The sequence below is a fragment of the Rhamphochromis longiceps genome, linkage group LG22, assembly GCF_057381845.1.
Source record: "Rhamphochromis longiceps isolate RC_006_pf linkage group LG22, R_longiceps_female_GT1.1, whole genome shotgun sequence".
In the NCBI taxonomy this organism is placed as follows: Eukaryota; Metazoa; Chordata; class Actinopteri; order Cichliformes; family Cichlidae; genus Rhamphochromis; species Rhamphochromis longiceps.
Window position 1 is genome coordinate 15,820,238 of NC_140577.1, and position 12,228 is coordinate 15,832,465.

The following is a 12,228-nucleotide window of genomic DNA, read 5'->3' on the forward strand; positions in this document are numbered from 1 at the left end:
TAACGTGTCACTCTTTCCTCTCCTTTTTTCTCCCCTCCTGATTTCCTCCTGTAGCTGGAGGAGACCGGAGCTGTGGCACCTGGACGGAGGGAGAGATCGCAGTTTTGGACTCATCTTCACCGCGGAGTGTGAGTTAATACGCACGAGCCGGATCTCCGTTTTCTTCACTCTTGCTGTTTACGGGGGGATGAAATTGTCCAGCCAGCGGGGCGAACGTATTTTTGATGGAAACGAGGCGACTGGCTTCAGGCAGCTCTCCCATATAATCCCTGCCCGACAGACTGAGATCCGCACGGAGCTTTCTGCTAGTTTTCAGCACGCCAGCCTGCGATGAGTTCTTCTGGCAGAAGTTAAAGGACGAGCCCCCATTTTTTCCTTTTGATTTTCTTTCTTTTTTCTTTTTTCTTCTCTAAACGATCCGCATCGTTTTCCTCGCCGGACAGCCCGATAATAACAACGATCAAAATAAATCTCAGAAACATTTCTTCAGCTTCGTCCCCAGCCGAAGAGCCCAATGAACCGCTGCTGGCTCTGATTTCGTCGCCTTGCGCCGGTTTCCTCTCCAGCTCGTCCGCTATTTTGATCTCTGCATGAAAAGTCCAGCGGAAAGTCTCGCAGCAGCATGCCGAGGAGAAAGCAGCAAGCACCGCGGCGGTCAGCAGGTAAGCCCCGGCTCTGCAACCGAACACTCCCACCCCCCACATCAGAAAGGCTCCAGCACGCACACTTCGCTCCCTCCCCGGGTAGGATACAAAGCCAGGGATCGGCACAGATGTGTGTACCCCGGACAAGTTCACGCAGTAGCTCCAAAGGCCTGATGCAGGACACGATATAAGCGCTCAAAGACCTGACGTCCGTGGCTTATCGGTGAATTGTAGCTCAGAGTGAAGCAAAACAAATGTGAAGTTTAATCTGCGCAGTTTTCAACACTCAACCCAAAATAAAGTTTATTTAAATAACCTAGAGCGTAATCTCCGATCTCTATTGGGAACGGTAGCGTGTCCTTAGTTTAAGCAGCCATTATTCAGTGCCAACTTTTCCCGTTAGAAGCAAATGCGCTGAGCTGCACTTTAGTTTCAAGCTTTAAATCTGATCCTCCACTAGGTTGCCAGCATCCAAGTTCTCCAAACAAAAGCTCATCTTATCTCATTTTTACAGGCTTACGTGCTTGATGCGTTAGTGTCAGAAAAAAAAACAAGAAAGAAAAGAAAAAGAAAGAAAGAGGGGGGAAAGGGAAAGTAGCGTATTTTCAGCTTGTGTTCCGCTCTGGGATTGCCATCCTTGATTTGATGCTTGATTGATCGCCTGTCATGCGACTGCCTTTGATCTATTCATTCCTGATAAACATCAGTAAATCATTCACCATAGAGACACGCATGCGCCCGGCAGCTGGACTCCCTCAAAGGATAACTTTTTGGCCCCCACAGAGGAGCAAAGAAAAGACAAATTGAAAGAAAAGTTCTCAAGCGGGATAAATACTTTGCGTTTAATACCCCAAGGGGGAGGGAACAAGGGAGGAGGGGTGCTGGGGCGTAGCAAGATCACAGGGTGAACTCCTATGGTCACTTCAGACCTGACCTCGTGTTCATCCTGCAGAAACAGGAAATGCTGTTTAACTTGAGTGCATCTGATATTAAGCATGGATAGAAAAGTGAGGAGAAGTTGTTCTGGAAGTCATCAGAGGAATCTGATTGATTCAGTGTGGTATAAAAATGCAAGTTTAGTATAATCAAACTAACAATTGCTAATTAACTTTTCCAGTTTTGGCAGGCTGTGTATTAGCTTCCTAAATATGAGATGGAAAACTGTAATCGCACTCTATAAACATAGCTTAATGTGATTTAGAGGAAGGTGTACTGTGAAGTGCCAAAAGTCCTGTTTTCATTTGAGAAAAGGGAAAGATCAGTGAAGTAAATTCCACTTTAACAGCCTGACTTTTGACAGTCCGGCCTACGTGTTGTCATTAAGTTGACCAGACGTGAGCTGCTCTGCGAGAGAGTCGCATGTTTGCCTGATTCCATTTGATGTCCCTGCGAGAGACAGCTGTGATTGACATGCATTTCCAAATGACGGGGGAAAGAGGAGCCTTTGAAGTTCATGCAGTAATGACCAAAGCCGAATAAAACAGCTGTAGAATGTTAAGCAGGCAGTGGAAATGTGAGGTTAAGCAGACTTAATCAAGGTTGTGACGGGAAGACTTTGAACTCGGTGGGGCTGTAATTTCTAATTGACGCGAGGCTTTAGTGATGATAGAGAGAAATGTGTTTGAAGAACAAGCCTGCATGGTGAAAATGAATAGTGGCGGTTTATATACCTCTGCCACAGCTTTGCTAGCGAAAACCCCCCATAGGAGAGCAGAAAACATGGGGGGGGGGTGTTGTTATGTTTTGTCTTTTCCAGACTCTTCTGGTCATTTGGCTGAGCTCTGAAGTGGCCCCATTCCTGCTCAGCTTTTGAATATTGATTCGATTGTCTGCTTTTTCTGACAGACACATACATCACAGGCAGTAATGGTCAATCCTAACTTGGCAGGCTTTGTCTCGACATTATTTCCAGTACTTGACATATGGTCAATCCAAAAACTTTTAACACCTCCGCTGATGTGCGTGTGCCTGCGTGAGACTGTTTCCTCAGTAAAACGGTGTACACACCTATAAACACAGGCTATTTTTATAATGCATTACCAGATATTTCCACAACCCAGATTTGTCACTTTAGAGTTGCACTGAAACAAAATGTTGCATATGCTCCTCAGAGAGAGAGAGCGGGAGACAGGGTTTCAATAGCTCTTTGTATGCCATTTCAAATGGGCTCTGTTTCATCAGTCACAGTGATGATTTTAGACCCTGTAATGGCGCTGTACCCTATCTAGTTTATGACCAGTGACAATACATCAGTGTTCTTTCATTTGGAACCGCATTACTGCATCTGTTAGTTTTGGCAGTTGAGTTCAGTGCAGAGCAATTTGAGCAGTAGAGACTTTTGCTGCAGTCATTTGTCGTCATTTTCATTCTTTCTTTCTTTCTTTTTCCCTTTTCTTTTTTCCGTCTCCCTTCACCAAAGTGCAGCTATGTACATGCATTCCTTGAGTAATTAATGGAAGCTAAACAATGCAGCGATGTGAAGTAACAATAATCAAGGATGAGAATAAACAAGTGTGGTGAGAGATTGATTTGTAAAAATAAACCACACTAAAAGAGCAACCTGTGTGGTTTTTCTTTTTAAATCTTTATACGAACAGTTTGCTGACTTTGCCCATGCTAGCTTAAGGTAAAACAGCTGCAAAGAGTGCATGTGTTGCCATTGTGCCAGTGTTGCTTTAATTTAAGTGCAATTAAAGTCGGGCCTGAAACCATTACCCAACAATTTAAACGTCACCAGCGAGTTTAGTTGCTTATCAAACAAGAAAAATATCCAACACTGACTGGATCTTGACTCTTGTTTATCACAGGAAATCCAACATCTTTGGGTTTTGCCTCGTTTGGTCGCATTTTCCTTTGTATTTTTGGACATTTTGCAGATTAACCGATGAGTCGAGATGGTTAGCTAAACCATAAAAGGTTTAAAAGCACACAATCAATGCTACAGACTCTGACATTAACTTAAGCTCGTGCCACTCTTTAAAGAAAAGGACCTCTTAGACTGTTTAGTAGCAAGGTTGTCTTCAAAAATGACAGCACGTTCTATATACTAGACCAAGATAACCAGCGTTTAGTTTAATTAGCAGATAGGCGATACTTTATATAACATTTACAGAGAAGCCATAACTCCAGATTTGCCTCGATGCAGAGGTCACAGGTTTGATTGCTGCTTGAAAATTAATGGTATTGCCGCATGTCTCATCCTGCTTCTAGTTTGCCAACCGCGATATCTTAAATCAAACACTGTCACTCTAAGTAATGAATCTGTCAACTAATCATTCAACACGTGAGCGTGATTACAGTGTGACACCGTGTTAGATGTATTCCTCGGGATTTAAAAAGGTCTAGCTTCAAGAAAAGAAAAAAATAAGGACGAAAGGATCGTCTTGATTACGTACCCCGCACCACGCTCACTTTTACTGGCTGAAGTAAAAGAGAAAGAGGAAGAGGGAGCACACTGTGAAGTGACCAATCCACTGTGAGCTGAGCAGGATGCAGCTCCATAAATGTCTATATACTCACGCGTGCCCTGTTTTCAGTTCCTGTTCGCAGTTAAAAGCCCAAGTTTCGAAAGATTTGATCCTGATCCTGATCCTCATCTCCTCTGACAGCCGAGCGATCAGTTCCTGTGCTGACAGAATTAGTGCAGGTCACGATGAGAGAGAAAGATGCTGCTACGCTGTTAAACATGGCTGCGTGGCCCTTTCAGAAGACAGTAATTGGTTTTCCTTTCTTGCTCTCCTGATAAATTTGTAAGGTAACTGAGTAGGTTTGACTGTGTAGCTAATTAGAAGTTTAGCACTCTAAACATAAATCACTCAGGTTATAATCACAGACTGTGGATGCTGTTCTTTTTTTTTTCTTTCCTTTTTTTAAATATGCATCATTCGACGTGCGCTGTAAACTAACTTCACTGCTACATTTTAATGATTTCTTTGTAGCTTAGCTCTACACATGTTTAATTAAAGCACCGTGCAGCATTCAGCTACACCGAAGCCACAACAAGCCAAGATGCACACACATTGCCTAGCCCTGTGAGCGTCTTCACTGACATCAGCGGCTGCCTTCTTCTCTCCTAAATAGATTGCCCTATGCTGCCACTATCTCTGCCTCAAAAGGAGTCTCTTAATTATGACTCGGGGGGTGGGGGGTGGGGCTTCTCTTCTCCTTGACGGCATCGTTAGCTGTGGTCCCTAATTATCCAGGTAGCTGACAGATCAGTGACAGGTCCACCGATTACTGCTGACAAATTCAGCAAGGTGTCAAGTCTGCAAGCTGCCTTGATAAAAATCAACTCGGAATCACCCGCTTCTCATGTGCCCACCTCAGTTGTTCAAGTGTAAACTCAACAACAGCTGAGGTGGCTCCGAGTTTGCCTGGAGCATCACGTGACAATCAAAAACGCGCCGGTGACAAAGAAGCCGTTGCTCTGATCGTGGGTAACTCGACTCAAGTAGCCATGCGGTAGGCGTTAGAGGCCTTTTAATAGTTTAACGTGAATGCGGCTTTCCGCGAGTGTGAGAAGATTTTCTTAATGCTCTGCCTTTCCCTCTGATCTTTCTGCTAACAGCCTTTTGGTTTGTTTGACAGAGCAGGAACAAAGTTCCTAGCCGAGCAGCGTTAATACATTTTGTTGTTGCTACTTGGCATTGTATTCCTCTGCAGGAATTTAGCTCGCGGCGTCTGTCAGCTGAGAAACAAGCACAAAATGATGACTATTAGAACCTTATGTTAGTTTTATCGGGATGCTTCTGATAATGGATTTAATGACATTTGTCAGGGTTTGAAGCAGTGCTGAGAGGGGGAAAAACATATGTGGAGTGAAAAGTGTGTTTCTTGCTGTGAATGTGTGTGTGAACCAATCTGCATCACTGGGCAAGATGAGGAGTTTGCTCAGCCCTGTGTGTGTGTGTGTGTGTGTGTGTGTGTGTGTGTGTGTGTGTGTGTGTGTGTGTGTGTGTGTGTGTGTGTGTGTGTGTGTGTGTGTGTGTGTGTGTGTGAAATATTCAGATCCTGTGATAATGCAGTGTAGGTAAAGTGTCATTAACAGGTGACATTGACTGAAGGAGTCGCTGGATATATTTGCTATCCCGCACTCTAGTTTCATTTGCATGTGGTGTCAGGAAATCAAAGACACACACTAATACGCACACTCACACAACTCCGCTCTCTGTCCTCATCTTCGTGGAGGTTAAGTGACAAATGAAGATCGATGACTGCTCTTATGGAAAAGAGGGTTGAATTGAAAATATGTGGGAATTAGCCTCGCCAACCGAGTGAAGACATAAAGGCATTCAGAGCCGCGGGCGCGAGGTAAAACTATCCCCGAGCTTAATGAGGTTCAGAGGAAGCAGGAAAACCTGGGTTCTCGCTCAAGCGCAAACACGAGGAGCCGTGACAAAGAAATAAAAGGAAAACAAGGTCGTCGTTACAAGAATGAAACCCCCTCTGCCTCGCCGAAACACATCCTGCGCTTATTTGTTGTTTCGGCGCCTGTTTTGGATTCGTAAAGATACCTTGGCTACGATTCAAAACAGCTGCAAAACAAAAAGCCACAATTTACAGTGGGGATATAAAACATTAGGAAGAGGAATAATAAGAAGGAATCCGTTCACATGACTGGACCCGAGGGGGTTTTAGGGCACCGGTTGCTAATTATTGTGAAGCATACATATGAAGGAAGCGTTTTCCTGCTAACTGAGAAAAAGGGAAAAAAGCTGAGCGAGTGGACAAGCAGAGATAACGTCTGTGTATATCCTCAGAAGCAACCAGTGAATCCAAAAACAGCTGATGCAAGATGGGAGTCCTGGAGGCACAGATCAAACATATGACTTTCACACAAGAGAATAGGTGTGACTATTAATATTTTTCTTCCTTTGGTCGCTTGGTTTAGGAAATCAAACCTATCCGGATGAATCTAGCCTTTTACCAAGTTAACTCTTGTTTATCAGGGTGTCATTCCCATCCCGTCTATACATGATTGGCTGCTAAATATTACAGTGATGACACTGCCATCTTTCAGTTCAGAGACTTCACAGCCGCTTTTTCAAACCATCGCAAGAAATCTCCAGGCCGTTCATAACCTCTGCTTCACTGTGACAATCAGGATTTATGGACAGAGCTGCAACTTACTTGAATTGCTCTTATTGCCCACTATTTTCTTTCCCCTGTTACTAATTTTCTCTCAGAAAATAGTCAGTATAATTTCAAGATTACATCTTCTGGTACATTTATTCAATCAGCAATGCAGAACATTCAGTGAACTCTCGTGTATCAGAAAGAAAATCCACCACCAGCGACTGAAAACAACTTTTTTATTTTGCATTTGTTTGAAATTAAAATCATTCCCTAATTTATTCATTTGACACAATCGGTTCTTTTATTTGCACATTTACTTTAAGAAACTAGGAGATCCAGTTAGTAAATGTAACTGAGGCCAACTGAAAATAACCACAGCACAGCACTGAAGAACTGGTGGGTTGTCAAACCCCCAGAGAGAGGCCAGCTGCACTTACTTTGTTCTACACAAACACCAAACTCAGTTGTGCTCTGTCACTACCTCCGATAACGCTGATAATTAAAGAAGCAGGCAAAAATAATTATTAGGCCGAGCGTAGACGACGCAAAATGGATGCGAAACAAAAAAACTGAAAGAAAAATGGCCAGTCGTGACTAAATACAGGACGATGGGAGGTCCAGGGTACACTCAGAGGTCAGTGTGGACTCTGGGGAGCACCTGTCTGCCTCCACTATAGTATACACATTGTGATTTGTGTGCTTTGTGTGTCTGTTTCTCTGTTTCCTCATATTTTCTAGCTCAAAGCAGAACTGCTTTAGCATGAACGCATGTTGCATCAGTGATTGATTGATAATGCTTGCTGGAACACTGGAGTGACGAGGCTTTATAGATCTGATTCGTCTTTTGCATTTTGCTACGGCGATCTTGGAAATTGCTTTGCAACAACGTTTTCCTTTCATCTCTCCTTAATATACTGGAAATTGCCACGATGGCGGTGCCTGTTGCTGTAATTAGGCGATCGCGCGAGAGATAAAACTGGAGATACATGACCGCAGTGAAAACTATTCTTAGTACTCAGTCAGCTGTGGTAAGCGTGAAAAACTGATGTGATCCAGAGATCTTATAAGAGAATTTGACAATAGCACAGTACAAGATGTTTTGGGGGTGATTCTATGCAGGCAGTTTTATGTCTCTGTAACCACTAAAATGAAAGGTAATCAAAATAACTGTCCCGAAGAGTTTCAATATGGCTGCCAAGTAGGGCTGCACGATTAATCGTTAGAAAATCGCGATCTCGATTCATACTTATGTGCGATCTCATTTCCAAAAGACGACGACGATTGCACCGCATTTTGATCCGGGACGTAATCTGCATGAAAACAAGCGCTCACTCTTCCTGCTTGACAAATGACAAGGGCGGAGCCTTATACCACGTGATACAGAAGCTGTGCCGTGTGATGCTAACATTAGCAGGGGAAAAAACAACGGAGAGCACGTCAGGGATGACGAGAAAGTGACAGGAGAAAATCCGTCCCGGTCAACCACCCAAACATCAATAACGGGAACCTTATACAGCGCTTCCCTATACCCGTCGAACTCCCGCAGGCACAAAGAAATTACGGAGGCTATTACTTATCACCTGACCAAAGATATGGCTCCCATCAACACTGTGCAAAAAGAGGGATTTAGGGAAATGATCAACACCCTAGACAAACGCTACACAGTGCCGTCCCGCAACTATTTTTCTATTGTTGCACTACCTGCTCTATACACGCAGAGTCGAGCAATGGTGGAGACGGAATTTCAAGCAGTTTTCAAGCAGTACAACATTTTGCGGCAACCACAAAACGTGAGACATTTGTTGTTTTTATGTTTATTTATTGTTTTTATGTTCAGTCTCAACTGTTACGAAGTTGATGTGCAGTTAATAAGTGCAACAAATATTTATACTGGAAAAGAAAACCGTGAGAGAATCGTGATCTCAATTCTAAGCCAAAAAATCGTGATTCTCATTTTATGCAAAATCGTGCAGCCCTACTGCCAAGGCTAGCTTCTGTAAGGGCTTTGTCTGAGTCGCAACATTCAAAAAACAACAACAGTGTTTAGGTGAGAGAGCGACCACCGGACGGCTGCGCTGTGTGGCCTTGAAGTAGAGTTGCTTCTGTTAAGCAGCCTTGAACATCTGGGTTTAAGAGGGGCGGGTGGGAGAGGGGAAGAAGACAACAGAGGGTCTGAAGAAAAGGTATTAAAAGTGACAGATGAACAAGACTTGGGGAGACGCTCTCCTGCAGCAGCAGCTGTGACTGCTGCCATCGCTCTGACAGGTGTCAATTAAGAATTACTGCAGAGGCCCTGTAGTCATTTTTTTCCTGCCCGGCTGTCCGTCTGTGCGCCTTTTTGAGAAATAGCGCTTTACCCTTGTCACTGCGTTAGCGCTTAGCCACAGTCGCCCCAGAAAATGAATGCATTGGCTGGCACTCTAATCAATACCCAGTGTATTAGCAATTATTTTGCACATTGATTTATGTTGGGGCAGCGACTCCCAATGTGTTGTTATTAGCTGCTGATTATATGTGCCTCCACTATACTGCAAGACATGCACGTCAGCACATACGCGTTCTCTGCTGCTGTTAGGCAGATGCATTTTAACCTTAGAGGCAAGTACGCGTTTAAGAATAAAATAGACAAACGAATGCTTTTACTCCCTTCACGTATTTCAAGATAATTTAGCAGGTCAGTATAACTGTGCTTGCGTTGCCTTCTTATGGATGGGCAATGAGCACGGTTTTGGTTTATGGCTGATAGAGCGATGACACCATCGGCACTTTGGTTGGTTGCTCATCAGTCTCAATGTCTTTCACTGCATATGAAACAACTTGGGGGCTTGACTCTACAGCTAAAACGGGGAAAAAGAGTCTTTTTGGCAGGGAAGCGACGGAGGTGAAAAGGGACAGGGACAATAAGCAGAAGCTAAACACAGAAAAGACTGAACCTCAGACGGGCATTTACTAACTAAAGAGAGCTCTGGGACATGAGAAGGTTCAAAAGCAACATTCAGTTGGAAATAACAAAATATATCAATTTATTAGCGTAATGCAAGTGGCAGTCCTGCCTTTGCAATAGTTGCATGAAGTTGGCTGCATGGCTTTTCCATCATTCTAGCTCAATTTGGAAAGAAAGCACATGAATAAAACCTTACTGCAAACGTAATTCACTGTTCTTTTCATAAATGACTTTCTCTCTGGTGAAGCTGTTTTTAGTCTAAAAGTATTTCAAGAGTCCTAATATGAGAATGATAGAAAACTGCTTTGTTCTCAGATACCCCAGGGTGTAGTAAAAATACTAAACATATCCTGCTCCGGCACAGTGGGAGCACTTGTGCCTCCTCTCTTTGATATATAACTGTAAAGTAAATACATTGTGGTATTTACAGACATTTGAAGCCAACAAAATAATAATAGTGAGTTATATTTCCATCTTGCTGTTTAACTTTGCCACACAGCAGTGTGCTGCTGTTTCAGAGGGTGCTGTTAGCACCGGCTATATCAGTATGTTTCAAGGTGTTAGCCATTCCAGGAAAGGCAAAGAAAACTCCATGTGAGTCTGTAAAGCAAAAATGCAACCACAGCTGCAAAGCGTAGTGGAATCAGTTCTTCAAAGCGAACAATAAAGGCCGGCAGAAGATTGGTCAGGAGTGGGAGCATAATCAGACCCCCCTGTAAAAATCACTACATCAAATAAACATATGCGCACAAGCTTGTGGTTAGGTTTCTCGTTTCCTCTGTCAGGTAGAGTAAAGCTGGCAAGACCCAGTGCTGTATATCACCAGAAGGCAGGTTACTTGTTTTTATAGCAGTTGATAAACACTGGCCTCAGCATGTCCAAGCGGCAGCCAGTGCAAGTGGACAACAGTCAGGGGGTGGAAATTTCTATCCCCCCAAGGAGAGTTTATGTAACTGATAACGTGGGTTGAGAAGCAAAGAATATGATTTTTTTTTGGACACTAGTTTACTGCAGATAAGCTATCTGGGTAAGGATACAGTTAACAGATGACACTTTGTCCTTGAGAGCGGGCGCTGAGGAAGGTCACGCCGTAGCCTTGTGTGGTGTCACTGCCATCCCTCTTTCCTCCCCTTTACCCCTTCATCTTTATCTCAGCTACTCCCTCCGTCTTTCCGTCTATCTGCTGTGTGGGACTTTTTTTTTGGTTTTTTGGGGGGGAAGGGGGGGGGGTTCCTGGCCCTCTTCTCTCTCTCCCTATAAGCCTTTTCTCATCTTCCTATCTGTCATCAATCTCTATCTTACTGACTCAATTCTCCTCTACCCCGCTCATATTTTCTTTCATCTTCCTCCCTGTCTCTCGCCCTCATCTATCGCTCTCTCTCACCGGATGCTCAAGAGTCAGTGAACTGGTTACAAGAACATGAACTCGACATCTGAAAAGGAGAGTGTAATACTTTCCTCTTTCAGGCCCGCTGGCCTTGTTCTCATATTTCAAGAGGCTGTTTTTTTTATACGTCTTCTTCTCAATATTCTAATTTCAGCAACATCCTGCAGTCACACTTGTGAGTTACAAAAATCCAAAAGTCACAGGGCAGTGAAGACTTGTGTCATGTTCTTTGAAGTCTAAACACATGACTATCACATATTTTCCAAGAGCAGTTCCTATTAAGCAGACAGTCTTTCCATAAAGCATGTTGTTCAGGGAAGAAGGGGGAAAAAAATCAAAGCGTATTTTGTTGGTTTGGTACGATTCGTTTTTATCTGCTCCTTTCATTTAAAAGGATCCCAGTGACCACAAATTGCTTGGTAATCGCTTAACAGTCATCAGCTTCAGCGCAACACTTGACGGGCAGTTGAAAGGGGATATAATGTTTCAGTATCCCGGTCGATTCAACAACACCACATGTTACCTCCAGAAAATTCCTCCCCAGTGCCGCTGTGCTGTCTCAGACGGTGACAGTCGCAGGGGGTATAAGCTGTCCCTCTAAGTCGTCTGTCTCAAAAAGAACAGCGGGAGGCCTCTCGCACAGCCTCCCGTGTCACTGTGTCTCTTTCGTCAGTCACTCCCTCACGCGCCAGACCGACTGTCTGTCTAGCTCACTGGCTGGATGTCCACCCAAGCATCTGTTTCTGATCACCCGTCTCCGCGCGCGAGCCTGCTCGAGCGATGATCCCAGCGTTGACCTGTTTACCTGTCTGCCTCTGGTCCATCTGCCTCTCGTCTCTCTCGTCACGATGGTGCACGATGACAGGACTTGCCGCTATGTCAGAGTAACAAGCCAGAGAACATGTTGACATTGAGCAACGCTTGCGTGGTGCGTCTGCACCGACACTGAACTTTGGCATAGACACAGAAAAATGACCGACGTGCTGTCTGCTGGAGTTGCTTCTGAAACTTATTTATGAAGTACTAACCCGAGGCGCCGAACATGAGGATTATATAATGTTACTTTATTGAATGTTATGGGAAGATGTTTCCATTTTTTTTTTTTATCAGGTACGCCAGGCTGACTTCCCCTTTACCCCATTTTGTTGTTGTTTTTTAATATATATATATATATATAT

At 43.9% G+C, this 12,228-nt stretch overlaps 1 protein-coding gene across 4 annotated transcripts in view; it reads left to right on the plus strand.

Annotated features, from left to right (window-relative positions):
- Nucleotides 1–12,228, plus strand: part of LOC146643770 (teashirt homolog 1-like) — a 173,715-nt gene that overhangs the window by 142,434 nt on the left and 19,053 nt on the right. For all 4 annotated transcript variants that reach the window (XM_085395898.1, XM_085395897.1, XM_085395899.1 and 1 more), the window contains one exon: nt 55–662. In XM_085395898.1, coding sequence (XP_085252024.1) covers nt 623–662 — 40 coding nt within the window. In that variant the 5' untranslated portion in view covers nt 55–622. The remainder of the gene's footprint in view (nt 1–54; nt 663–12,228) is intronic.